Raw genomic sequence first — 13,657 nt, 5'->3', positions numbered from 1 at the left:
CCTGTATGGAAGAGGTCACCTGTATGGAAGAGGTCACCTGTATGGAAGAGGTCGCCTGTATGGAAGAGATCGCCTGTATGGAAGAGGTCGCCTGTATGGAAGAGGTCGCCTGTATGGAAGAGGTCACCTGTAGGCAGGGCTGCTGTTAGAAATCACGGGGCCCTATACAGCCTACCTGATAGGGCCCCCCCTCCCAAAAAAAGTGACCCAGAACCTGGATTTATCTGTCCTTTTCTCTGCAGCCTCAGAGGAACAGATGGATAGGAAACCCTCTGAGGCTTCCAGCTCATTCACAAACTAAAGCATATTAAACACAGTGATGAATGGACACCGGAGTGATTGGTAGTAATCGCTCAGTGTTCATTCAGGAAAGTAAGGGGCCAGAAATGACATTTATCGGCCCCTTTTCCTGCTCTCTATCCTAAAACATCTCTCTGTGTGCCCGGAGCAGCTTCCGGCAGGAGAGGAGGGAAGCCGGAAGCGCTGTGGGGGAAAGGGGGCTCACAGGGGGGCATGGACAGCAAATGGAAGGGGTGCATGTGCTAGGACTAATCCCCCCCCCCGGGGTACAGGAGGAGCAAGAAAGCGGAAAAGAAACTGGCAGCACTGCAGGGGGGTTGCTTCTTATGGCAGAAGAGGATCTGTGTCTGCAATAAGACAGTACAGCCGGCCCTCCTCCTCAGCCGGTGCCTGGGCCCCCCTTTGGAACTGATGGGGCCCGGGCCCAGTACAGGAGGGCTGGCTGTACTGTCTTATCAGCCCTGCCTGTATGGAAGAGGTCACTTGTATTGAAGTGATCACTTGTAGGGAGCAGATCACCTGTATGGGAGAGGTCACTTGTATTGAAGAGATCACTTGTATTGAAGAGATCCCTTGTAGGGAGCCGGTCACCTGTAGGGAGCAGGTCACCTGTATGGAAGAGGTCATCTGTAGGGAGCAGATCACCTGTATGGAAGAGGTCATCTGTAGGGAGCAGATCACCTGTAGGGAAGAGGTCACCTGTAGGGAGCAGGTCACCTGTATGGAAGAGGTCACCTGTAGGGAGCAGGTCACCTGTATGGAAGAGGTCACCTGTAGGGAGCAGATCACCTGTATGGAAGAGGTCACCTGTAGGGAGCAGATCACCTGTATGGAAGAGGTCACCTGTAGGGAGCAGATCACCTGTATGGAAGAGGTCACCTGTAGGGAGCAGGTCACCTGTATGGAAGAGGTCACCTGTAGGGAGCAGGTCACCTGTATGGAAGAGGTCAAATGTAGGGAAGAGGTCACCTGTATGGAAGAGGTCACCTGTAGGGAGCAGATCACCTGTAGGGAAGAGGTCACCTGTAGGGAGCAGATCACCTGTAGGGAAGAGGTCACCTGTAGGGAGCAGATCACCTGTATGGAAGAGGTCACTTGTATGGAGCAGATCACTTGTATGGAAGAGATCACCTGTAGGGAGCAGGTCACCTGTAGGGAAGAGGTCACCTGTAGGGAGCAGGTCACCTGTATGGAAGAGGTCACCTGTAGGGAGCAGGTCACCTGTATGGAAGAGGTCACCTGTAGGGAGCAGATCACCTGTATGGAAGAGGTCACCTGTAGGGAGCAGATCACCTGTATGGAAGAGGTCACCTGTAGGGAGCAGATCACCTGTATGGAAGAGGTCACCTGTATGGAAGAGGTCAAATGTAGGGAAGAGGTCACCTGTAGGGAGCAGATCACCTATAGGTAATAGATCACCTGTATGGAAGATGTCACCTGTATGGAAGAGGTCACCTGTATGGAAGAGTTCACTTGTATTGAAGAGATTACCTGTAGGGAGCAGATCACCTGTATGGAAGAGGTCACCTGTAGGTAAGAGGTCACCTGTAGGGAGCAGATTACCTGTAGGGAGCAGATCACCTGTATAGAAGTGTCAGTACAGAGCTGGGCGTGTCCACACAAGGAATATAATACACCTAAACCAGAGAAGGGGGTGGGGAGAGGAGGGTCTGACCAGATTTCAGTTCCTATAAATGTCTCCCCCCACCGGTCTCCAGCATAGAGTGTGCCAGATCATCGCTCACCATGGTAAGTTATTATATCTATAGAGAGTTTATATATTCTCTGTCCTCACCTGACCACATCATCATCATCGTGTCCTCTTCTCCCCATCCCCAGACTTCACTCCTCCAACCCTCCATCAGACTGTGCGGTCTTCTCATCTTCCTGAGTCTGTTCTGTGCCTACAGCACCAGGGTGAGTACCTACCTCTCTTCACCACCTGGGGGAGTACCTACCTCTCTTCACCACCTGGGGGAGTACCTACCTCTCCTCACCACCTGGGTGAGTACCTACCCCTCCTCACCACCTGGGTGAGTACCTACCCCTCCTCACCACCTGGGTGAGTACCTACCTCTCTCCACCACCTGGGTGAGTACCTACCTCTCTCCACCACCTGGGGAGTACCTACCTCTCTTCACCACCTGGGGGAGTACCTACCTCTCTTCACCACCTGGGGGAGTACCTACCTCTCCTCACCACCTGGGGGAGTACCTACCTCTCCTCACCACCTGGGGGAGTACCTACCTCTCCTCACCACCTGGGGGAGTACCTACCTCTCTTCACCACCTGGGGAGTACCTACCTCTCCTCACCACCTGGGGGAGTACCTACCTCTCCTCACCACCTGGGGGAGTACCTACCTCTCCTCACCACCTGGGGGAGTACCTACCTCTCTCCACCACCTGGGGAGTACCTACCTCTCCTCACCACCTGGGGGAGTACCTACCCCTCCTCACCACCTGGGTGAGTACCTACCCCTCCTCACCACCTGGGTGAGTACCTACCCCTCCTCACCACCTGGGTGAGTACCTACCTCTCCTCACCACCTGGGTGAGTACCTACCTCTCTCCACCACCTGGGTGAGTACCTACCTCTCTCCACCACCTGGGGAGTACCTACCTCTCTTCACCACCTGGGGGAGTACCTACCTCTCCTCACCACCTGGGGGAGTACCTACCTCTCCTCACCACCTGGGTGAGTACCTACCTCTCCTCACCACCTGGGTGAGTACCTACCCCTCCTAACCACCTGGGTGAGTACCTACCCCTCCTCACCACCTGGGTGAGTACCTACCTCTCCTCACCACCTGGGTGAGTACCTACCCCTCCTCACCACCTGGGTGAGTACCTACCCCTCCTAACCACCTGGGTGAGTACCTACCTCTCTCCACCACCTGGGTGAGTACCTACCTCTCTTTGCCACCTGGGGGAGTACCTACCCCTCCTCACCACCTGGGGGAGTACCTACCTCTCCTCACCACCTGGGGAGTACCTACCTCTCCTCACCACCTGGGGAGTACCTACCTCTCCTCACCACCTGGGGAGTACCTACCTCTCCTCACCACCTGGGTGAGTACCTACCTCTCTCCACCACCTGGGGGAGTACCTACCTCTCTTCACCACCTGGGGGAGTACCTACCTCTCCTCACCACCTGGGGGAGTACCTACCTCTCCTCACCACCTGGGGGAGTACCTACCTCTCTCCACCACCTGGGGGAGTAACTACCTCTCTTCACCACCTGGGGGAGTACCTACCTCTCCTCACCACCTGGGGGAGTACCTACCTCTCCTCACCACCTGGGGGAGTACCTACCTCTCTCCACCACCTGGGGGAGAACCTACCTCTCTCCACCACCTGGGGGAGTACCTACCTCTCTTCACCACCTGGGGGAGTACCTACCTCTCTCCACCACCTGGGGGAGTACCTACCTCTCCTCACCACCTGGGGGAGTACCTACCTCTCTCCACCACCTGGGGGAGAACCTACCTCTCTCCACCACCTGGGGGAGTACCTACCTCTCCACCACCGGGGGAGTACCTACCTCTCTTCACCACCTGGGGGAGTACCTACCTCTCTTCACCCCCTGGGTGAGTAACCACCCTCTCCTCACAACCAGAAGAGTGACAACCTCTCCTCATGACCGAGAGAACTATAATATGATTGTATTAATAGAAAATAGTGTGTGACTGTGGGGGAGGGGACATTAGAGTGTAAGCTCCTCTGTACAGAGACTGATGTGACTGTGGAGGAGGGGACATTAGAGTGTAAGCTCCTCTGTACAGAGACTGATGTGACTGTGGGGGAGGGGACATTAGAGTGTAAGCTCCTCTGGTACAGAGACTGATGTGACTGTGGGGGAGGGGACATTAGAGTGTAAGCTCCTCTGGTACAGAGACTGATGTGACTGTGGGGGGAAGGGGACATTAGAGTGTAAGCTCCTCTGGTACAGAGACTGATGTGACTGTGGGGGAGGGGACATTAGAGTGTAAGCTCCTCCGGTACAGAGACTGATGTGACTGTGGGGAGAGGGGACATTAGAGTGTAAGCTCCTCCGGTACAGAGACTGATGTGACTGTGGGGGAGGGGACATTAGAGTGTAAGCTCCTCTGGTACAGAGACTGATGTGACTGTGGGGGAGGGGACATTAGAGTGTAAGCTTCTCTGGTACAGAGACTGATGTGACTGTGGGGGAGGGGACATTAGAGTGTAAGCTCCTCTGGTACAGAGACTGATGTGACTGTGAGGGAGGGGACATTAGAGTGTAAGCTCCTCTGGTACAGAGACTGATGTGATTGTGGGGGAAGGGACATTAGAGTGTAAGCTCCTCTGGTATTGGCTCAGTGATCTCTGTACAGCACTGCGGTATATGTCAGTGATATATAAATGTATAATAGTGATTTCAGTGATTGGGGGGACATTGGGGTTCAGTAATGACCAATCAGATGATAGAATCTCCCGGTATGTTTGTACAGAAGAATCAGGTGCCGTGGTTGGAGAGGACGATTCACACCCTGGTGGAAGGATTTACAAGCATCGCAAAGAAGGAAGGAAATACGGAAACTATGAATGTAAATGAGCTGGAAGAATATCTGAAGCTGAATATTCCCGACACCCTCATCGTAAGAAAACCATTTATATTCTATTATGGACCCCCAAGTGTCAGTGTGTCATTGTTCTGGGACCCCCAAGTGTCAGTGTGTCATTGTTCTGGGACCCCCAAGTGTCAGTGTGTCATTGTTCTGGGACCCCCAAGTGTCAGTGTGTCATTGTTCTGGGACCCCCAAGTGTCAGTGTGTCATTGTTCTGGGACCCCCAAGTGTCAGTGTGTCATTGTTCTGGGATCCCCAAGTGTCAGTGTGTCATTGTTCTGGGACCCCCAAGTGTCAGGGTGTCATTGTTCTGGGACCCCCAAGTGTCAGTGTGTCATTGTTCTGGATCCCCAAGTGTCAGGGTGTCATTGTTCTGGGACCCCCAAGTGTCAGTGTGTCATTGTTCTGGGACCCCCAACTATCAGTGTGTCATTGTTCTGGGAACCCAAGTGTCAGTGTGTCATTGTTCTGGGACCCCCAACTATCAGTGTGTCATTGTTCTGGGAACCCAAGTGTCAGTGTGTCATTGTTCTGGGATCCCCAAGTGTCAGTGTGTCATTGTTCTGGGACCCCCAAGTGTCAGTGTGTCATTGTTCTGGGACCCCCAAGTGTCAGTGTGTCATTGTTCTGGGACCCCCAAGTGTCAGTGTGTCATTGTTCTGGGATCCCCAAGTGTCAGTGTGTCATTGTTCTGGGACCCCCAAGTGTCAGGGTGTCATTGTTCTGGGACCCCCAAGTGTCAGTGTGTCATTGTTCTGGATCCCCAAGTGTCAGGGTGTCATTGTTCTGGGACCCCCAAGTGTCAGTGTGTCATTGTTCTGGGACCCCCAACTATCAGTGTGTCATTGTTCTGGGAACCCAAGTGTCAGTGTGTCATTGTTCTGGGACCCCCAAATGTCAGTGTGTCATTGTTCTGGGACCCCAAGTGTCAGTGTGTCATTGTTCTGGGACCCCCGAGTGTCAGTGTGTTATTGTTCTGGGACCCCGTGTGTCATTGTGTCATTGTTCTGGGGCCCCCAACTATCAGTGTGTCATTGTTCTGGAATCCCGAGTGTCAGTGTGTCATTGTTCTGGGACCCCCAAGTGTCAGTGTGTCATTGTTCTGGGACCCCGTGTGTCATTGTGTCATTGTTCTGGGGCCCCCAACTATCAGTGTGTCATTGTTCTGGAATCCCGAGTGTCAGTGTGTCATTGTTCGGGGGTCCCAGGTGAACTTCTTCAGGAGAAGTCCCCTTTCTATGGCTCGGTGAAGGAAGACGATACAATGTAACGTTCTGTAGTCAGTATATCGGAGAAGTGATAGTTTGTGTCATTGGTGATTCGCTCTTCAGAGGCAGAATTCTCTCCCATTTCTGTGTCTTCTCAGGGTCAGGATTCGGATTTTGTTCAGAAGACTTTGGATTCTTTAGATGAAAACCGAGACGGAGAATTGCAGCACAGCGAATTTGTGAAGCTTCAGATGCAATACATGATGGCCAAATACAATCAGAAGTACAAATCCCTAAAGTGAAGCCGGCTACGGCGGGGGCCCTCATGTCTGCCGGCAACAACCGAAACCTCTGTATAAAATACAAAACAATGAAAATTAAAAATGAATGAAAATTTACAAATTTATTAAAGCAGAACTAAAGGCAGAACCTTCTCTGTTATCATTTTGTATACAATTAGGAGGGGGAGGGGGGAGGGGCTACATCCTTTTGGGGAGATTTCCCTTTTACTTCCTGTCCTAAAGATATGCTTTTATGTAAACCATTCCATTGTAGCTCTGGCTGGATGTTTCGGGTCGTTGTCCTGCTGGAAGGTGAACCTCCGCCCCAGTCTCAAGTCTTCTAAGATTGTCCTGTATTTGGCTCCACCCATCTTCCCATCAACTCTGACCATCTTCCCTGTCCCTGCTGAAGAAAAGCATCCCCACACCATGAGGCTGCCACCACCATGTTTCACAGTGGGGATGGTGTGTTCAGGGTGATGGGCAGTGTTAGTTTTCCCCCACACATAGCGTTTTGGTCTCCTCTAAGCAGAGCTCCTCCCCCCACATGTTTGCTCCTCCCCCACATGGCTTCTCCCAAACTGCAATCAGGACTTCTTATGGCTTTCTTCCACCAATGGCTTTCTTCTTCTCACTCTTCCATAAAGGGCAGATTTGTGGAGCGCACGACTAATAGTTGTCCTGTGGACAGATTCTCCCACCTGAGCTGTGGATCTCTGCAGCTCCTCCAGAGTTCCCATGGGCCTCTTGGCTGCTTCTCTGATGAATGCTCTCCTTGCCCGGCCGGTCAGTTTAAGTGGACGGCCATGTCTTGGTAGGGTTGCCTGGGTGGTCAGTTTAGGTGGACGGCCATGTCTTGGTAGGGGCCCGGCCGGTCAGTTTAGGTGGACGGCCATGTCTTGGTAGGGGCCCGGCCAGTCAGTTTAGGTGGATGGCCATGTCTTGGTAGGGTTTCACGGCCGGGCAGTTTAGGTGGACGGAAATGTCTTAGTAGGGGCCCGGCCAGTCAGTTTAGGTGGATGGCCATGTCTTGGTAGGGGCGCGGCCGGTCAGTTTAGGTGGACGGCCATGTCTTGGTAGGGGCCTGGCCGGTCAGTTTAGGTGGACAGCCATGTCTTGGTAGGGTTGCCCGGATGGTCAGTTTAGGTGGACGGCCATGTCTTGGTAGGGGCCCGGCCAGTCAGTTTAGGTGGATGGCCATGTCTTGGTAGGGGCCCGGCCGGTCAGTTTAGGTGGATGGCCATGTCTTGGTAGGGGCCTAGCCGGTCAGTTTAGGTGGACGGCCGTGTCTTGGTAGGGGCCTGGCCGGTCAGTTTAGGTGGACGGCCATGTCTTGGTAGGGTTGCCCAGTTGGTCAGTTTAGGTGGACGGCCATGTCTTGGTAGTGTTGCCCGGCCGGTCAGTTGAGGTGGACAGCCATGTCTTGGTAGGGGCCCGGCCGGTCAGTTGAGGTGGACGGCCATGTCTTGGTAGGGTTGCCCGGATGGTCAGTTTAGGTGGACGGCCATGTCTTGGTAGGGGCCCGGCCAGTCAGTTTAGGTGGATGGCCATGTCTTGGTAGGGGCCCGGCCGGTCAGTTTAGGTGGATGGCCATGTCTTGGTAGGGGCCTAGCCGGTCAGTTTAGGTGGACGGCCGTGTCTTGGTAGGGGCCTGGCCGGTCAGTTTAGGTGGACGGCCATGTCTTGGTAGGGTTGCCCAGTTGGTCAGTTTAGGTGGACGGCCATGTCTTGGTAGTGTTGCCCGGCCGGTCAGTTGAGGTGGACAGCCATGTCTTGGTAGGGGCCCGGCCGGTCAGTTGAGGTGGACGGCCATGTCTTGGTAGGGTTGCAGTTCTATGATGGATTGAACAGCGCTCCGTGAGATGGTCAAAGCTTGGGAGATTTTTTATAACCTAACCCTGCTATACACTTCTCCACAACTTTATCCCTGACCTGTCTGGGGGTTCCTCCACCTTCTCAGTCTTTTAGGGAGCACAAGGGGAAGCTTCCCGGGGCCAATCATTGTTGTGGGGCCCAAAGCAGCAGCCCTTTGACCCCGCAAATAGTTAAGTGAATTTGGGAGGGCCCAAGAAAATGTTTGCCCAGGGTCCAAATAATATTAAAGATGGCCCTTGGCCTTCATGATGCTGATTGGTTTACTAAGATTCTCTAACAAACCTCTGAGGGCTTCACAGAACAGCTGTATTTATACTGAGATTACATTACACACAGGTGGACTCTATTTACTAATTAGGTGACTTATGAAGGCAATTGGTTCCTCTAGATTTTAGTTAGGGGTATCAGAGTAAAGGGGGGTGAATACAAATGCAGCCACACTTTTCACAGATTTATTTGTATCATTTATCATTTTCCTTCCACTTCACAATTATGGTCACTTTGTGTCGGTCTATCACAGAAAATCCCAATAAAATACATTTATGTTTCTGGTTGTCACATGAGAAAATGTAGGAAATGTCAAGGGGTGTGAATACTTTTTTCAAGGCACTGTACCCCCTCCAGTCTGATTGTCCAACCCTCTGTAGTTCTCCCAGTCTTTGAAGAACCATCTTTGTGGTGGGCGGTCCTCTTCTCAGGTGTAATTATGGGATTAATGGGGGTGACCTTTGTGAAATGTCAGGAGGACGTCCCGGGGCCATTGATGGAAAGTTCGATCGTCCTATAATAATAATTATTATTTCCAGAGGGAGAGATCGGGGCGATTGAATGACAACCGACTCTCGGCTCTGAAATTTGAACCCCTCATTGTAATCTTCCGGTGACCTTCTGACAGTAAAATCCACCGACGTCACATGGAGGTTTATTACCGATAATGCCAAAATAATTGCTGGTCGTCCGGGGAACTCCGGAACCTTCTATGTGCCGCAGATTAACCCCTTCATGGCAGAAGGTTAAAACAAACTGGGTATGTGTTAGTAAATCTCTGCATATCACTGAATGTATTTACATCGCTATTCCCCCAGCAATCCGGCATGGACATTCGTTCTGTGCAAATCTGGTAAAAAACGAATATTCTATAGGCTATTTGCACAAATGTTCTTTTATTATGGGCAGCGGTGAAATACCGAATTATGGCCACTAGATGGCGGAGAGGAGCACAGGAAATACAATGTAATAATTATAGAGAACACTAGAGGGAGTAAGAAAATAAATGTGAATGTTTTGTTCTGGGACCCCCAAGTGTCAGTGTGTCATTGTTCTGGGACCCCCAAGTGTCAGTGTGTCATTGTTCTGGGCCCCCAAGTGTCAGTGTGTCATTGTTCTGGGACCCCCCAAGTGTCAGTGTGTCATTGTTCTGGGACCCCTTAGTGTCAATGTGTCATTGTTCTGGGACCCCCAAGTGTCAGTGTGTCATTGTTCTGGGACCCCCAAGTGTCAGTGTGTCATTGTTCTGGACCCCAAAGTGTCAGTGTGTAATTGTTCTGGGACCCCCAAGTGTCAGTGTGTCATTGTTCTGGGGCCCCCAAGTGTCAGTGTGTCATTGTTCTGGGACCCCCAAGTGTCAGTGTGTCATTGTTCTGGGACCCCCAAGTGTCAGGGTGTCATTGTTCTGGGACCCCAAAGTGTCAGTGTGTCATTGTTCTGGGACCCCCAAGTGTCAGTGTGTCATTGTTCTGGGGCCCCCAAGTATCAGTGTGTAATTGTTCTGGGACCCCCAAGTGTCAGTGTGTCATTGTTCTGGGACCCCCAAGTATCAGTGTGTAATTGTTCTGGGACCCCAAAGTGTCAGTGTGTCATTGTTCTGGGACCCCCAAGTGTCAGTGTGTCATTGTTCTGGGGCCCCCAAGTGTCAGTGTGTCATTGTTCTGGGACCCCTTAGTGTCAATGTGTCATTGTTCTGGGGCCCCCAAGTATCAGTGTGTAATTGTTCTGGGACCCCCAAGTGTCAGTGTGTCATTGTTCTGGGGCCCCCAAGTGTCAGTGTGTCATTGTTCTGGGACCCCTTAGTGTCAGTGTGTCATTGGTCTGGGCCCCCAAGTGTCAGTGTGTCATTGTTCTGGGACCCCTTAGTGTCAGGGTGTCATTGTTCTGGGACCCCCAGTGTCAGTGTGTCATTGTTCTGGGACCCCCAAGTGTCAGTGTGTCATTGTTCTGGACCCCCAAGTATCAGTGTGTCATTGTTCTGGGACCCCCAAGTGTCAGTGTGTCATTGTTCTGGGACCCCCAAGTGTCAGTGTGTCATTGTTCTGACCCCCAAGTGTCAGGGTGTCATTGTTCTGGGACCCCCAAGTGTCAGGGTGTCAATGTTCTGGGACCCCCAAGTGTCAGTGAGTCATTGTTCTGGACCCCCAAGTGTCAGTGTGTCATTGTTCTGGGACCCCCAAGTGTCAGTGTGTCATTGTTCTGGGACCCCCAAGTGTCAGGGTGTCATTGTTCCGGGACCCCTGAGTGTCAGGGTGTCATTGTTCTGGGCCCCCAAGTGTCAGTGTGTCAGTGTGTCATTGTTCTGGGACCCCCTAGTGTCAGTGTGTCATTGTTCTGGACCCCCAAGTGTCAGTGTGTCATTGTTCTGGGACCCCCAAGTGTCAGTGTGTCATTGTTCTGGGACCCCCAAGTGTCAGTGTGTCATTGTTCTGGGACCCCTGTTGCCACCTCATCGCTTTGAACCAGGACACACACTAATTACACAGTTTCTGGGGCTGGTTAAGGTGGTAATTGAACTCACTCGGTGCCTTATCTACAGGAATAAAGGGATGAGGTGGTGTCCCTATCTGGGACCCCTAAGCAATACTGGGTTTAGGGGGCGGGGCCATGACACCCGGCTCTCAATCCATGTTCTGTTTCTCATGTTGAAGACTGAGGACATCTTGTGGCTGAGAAGAGGTACTGCAGGGAAACCAAAGATGGAAGAATCACAGCTGGAGAATTTTACTTTATTTTATTTTTTTACCCCATCACCCCCCCCCCTCTGCACCCCCCCCCCCCAGTCGCCCCCCAGTGACCAATAAAAATTAAAAACACCAAATTATCCAAAGTTGGACTTTACCCAACATCCTGATCTCATCCTAGAGCACCAATAGCAAACCTTGGCACCCCCAGATATTTGGGAACCACATTTCCCATGATGATCACCTACACTGCAGGGTGCATGAGCATCATGGGAAATGTAGTTCCAAAACATTTGGGGGTGCCAAGGTTCCCCATCACTGGTCTAGAGGACACAGGTGGAGGAGGAGTGTTGGAATGGTCTGAGAGGAGGGCGGGATCAGTGAAATCACCTGCAGGAGAAGCGGCAGATCCACACTTCCTATAAATAGACAATATTTAGGTGACCCCACAGGAAGTGAGAGGAAATCTCCACCTCGGGGGCACAACGGCTGCAATAAAAATATCTCCCCTGTCTGAAGTTGCACAATAATGATAAAAGTAACATAAATGTACCCAGGGGGCGTATCTACCTCGAGGCGAACAAGGCGTTTGCATTGGGTGGAATTTTTCAGGGGGGGGGGGGGGGCGGCGCCACCCCTCAGTGACCACGCTATAGCCAAATGACGGCTGTGTCCAATCACAGCGGATCTCCATGTAAACACACTTCCTGGTTATCGGCATTCCCTTCCTCACATTATCACAGTATATGGAGAGGAGAGAGACGGTAACCAGCAAGTGTGAAAGGGCACTGATCATCAGTGCAGCCCCAACAGTGCCCATTAGTGCCACAAATCAGTGCAGCTTCATCAGTACCGCCCATCAGTACTGCCTATTAGTGCCCATCAGTGCGGCATATCAGTGCAGCTTCATTAGTACCGCGTATCAGTGCCTCCTATAAGTGCCCATCTGTGCTGCCTATTACTGCAGCTTCATCAGTGCCACCTAGCATTGATGCCAATCATTGCCCATCCGTGCCGCCTATCAGTGCTGCATATCCGTGCAGCTTCATCAGTACTGCCTATCAGTACCACCTCATCCGTATTGCCTATCAGTGCAGCTTCATCAGTGCCGCCTATTAGTGCCCTTCAGTACTGGCTATTAGTGCCCATCAGTGCTGCATATCAGTACAGCTTCATTAGTGCCTCCAAATTAGTACCGCCTATCAATGCCACCTATCAGTACCCTTCAGTGCTGCCTATTAGTGCCCATCAGTGCAGCTTCATTAGTGCCTCCTCAGCACTGCTATCAGTGCCCATCAGTGCCGTGTGTCAGTGCCCGTCTGTGCTGCCAATTAGTGCAGCTTCAGTGCCACCTATCAGTGCAGCTTCATCAGTACTGCCTATCCGTGCCGCATATCAGTGCCACCTCATCCATACTGCCTATCAGTGCTGCCTATTAGTGCCCATCCATGCCACATAGTGCAGCTTCATCAGTGCCACCTTTCAGTGCAGCTTCATCAGTGCTGTATATCAGTACAGCTTCATCAGTGCCACCTCATTCGTACTGCCTATCAGTGCCACCTCATCCATACTGCCTATCAGTGCCACCTCATCCATACTGCCTATCAGTGCCACCTCATCCGTACTGCCTATCAGTGCCACCTCATCCGTACTGCCTATCAGTGCCACCTCATCCGTACTGCCTTTCAGTGCCACCTCATCCGTACTGCCTATCAGTGCCACCTCATCCGTACTGCCTATCAGTGCCACCTCATCCGTACTGCCTATCAGTGCCACCTCATCCGTACTGCCTATCAGTGCCACCTCATCCATACTGCCTATCAGTGCTGCCTATTAGTGCCCATCCATGCCACATAGTGCAGCTTCATCAGTGCCACCTATCAGTGCAGCTTCATCAGTGCCACCTCATCCGTACTGCCTATCAGTGCCACCTCATCCATACTGCCTATCAGTGCCACCTCATCCATACTGCCTATCAGTGCCACCTCATCCGTACTGCCTATCAGTGCCACCTCATCCATACTGCCTATCAGTGCCACCTCATCCATACTGCCTATCAATGCAGCTTCTGTGCCGCCTATTAGTTCCCATCCCTGCCACATAGTGCAGCTTCATCAGTGCCCTCCAATGCCGCCTCATCCTCTGCCCTACTGACCCTATTCTCTGCCCCATAGACCACATTGTGGCCCGTGGGCCAATCACATCTCAGTGTCTGATGAGGAAGCTGAAGCTGTTCCCTGTGAACGCCATGACCGGTATACCGGGGCTGGGGGGGGGCGCCCTGATTTTAGTCTTGCCTATTGCAGAACAAATCCAAAATCCCCCCCTGAATTGAACACTGAACAGAAGTGGAGACCGGGGGGCGTGGCTCACTGCACACATTTACATATTTATTGGAGATAAGGATATTGGTTGGACGGTGGGTGGCCCCAATCTTCGTTGTCACCGGTT

General features: G+C 52.1%; 1 protein-coding gene across 1 annotated transcript; it reads left to right on the top strand.

Annotated features, from left to right (window-relative positions):
- Nucleotides 1-2,046: 2,046 nt before the first annotated feature.
- Nucleotides 2,047-6,436, top strand: LOC309543402 (uncharacterized protein; the record flags this gene model as incomplete). The annotated part of the gene is made up of 3 exons (XM_082242878.1): nucleotides 2,047-2,217; nucleotides 4,775-4,921; nucleotides 6,258-6,436. The coding sequence occupies 3 exons, from the start codon at nucleotides 2,047-2,049 to the stop codon at nucleotides 6,399-6,401; spliced, it is 462 nt and encodes a 153-aa protein (XP_082099004.1). The 3' UTR covers nucleotides 6,402-6,436.
- Nucleotides 6,437-13,657: the final 7,221 nt, after the last annotated feature.

Source organism: Pelophylax lessonae (assembly GCF_965119305.1).
Source record: "Pelophylax lessonae genome assembly, chromosome: 13".
Lineage (NCBI taxonomy): Eukaryota > Metazoa > Chordata > Amphibia > Anura > Ranidae > Pelophylax > Pelophylax lessonae.
Note: the sequence above shows the minus strand (reverse complement) of the source record. Positions and strands in the feature narration are given on the sequence as shown.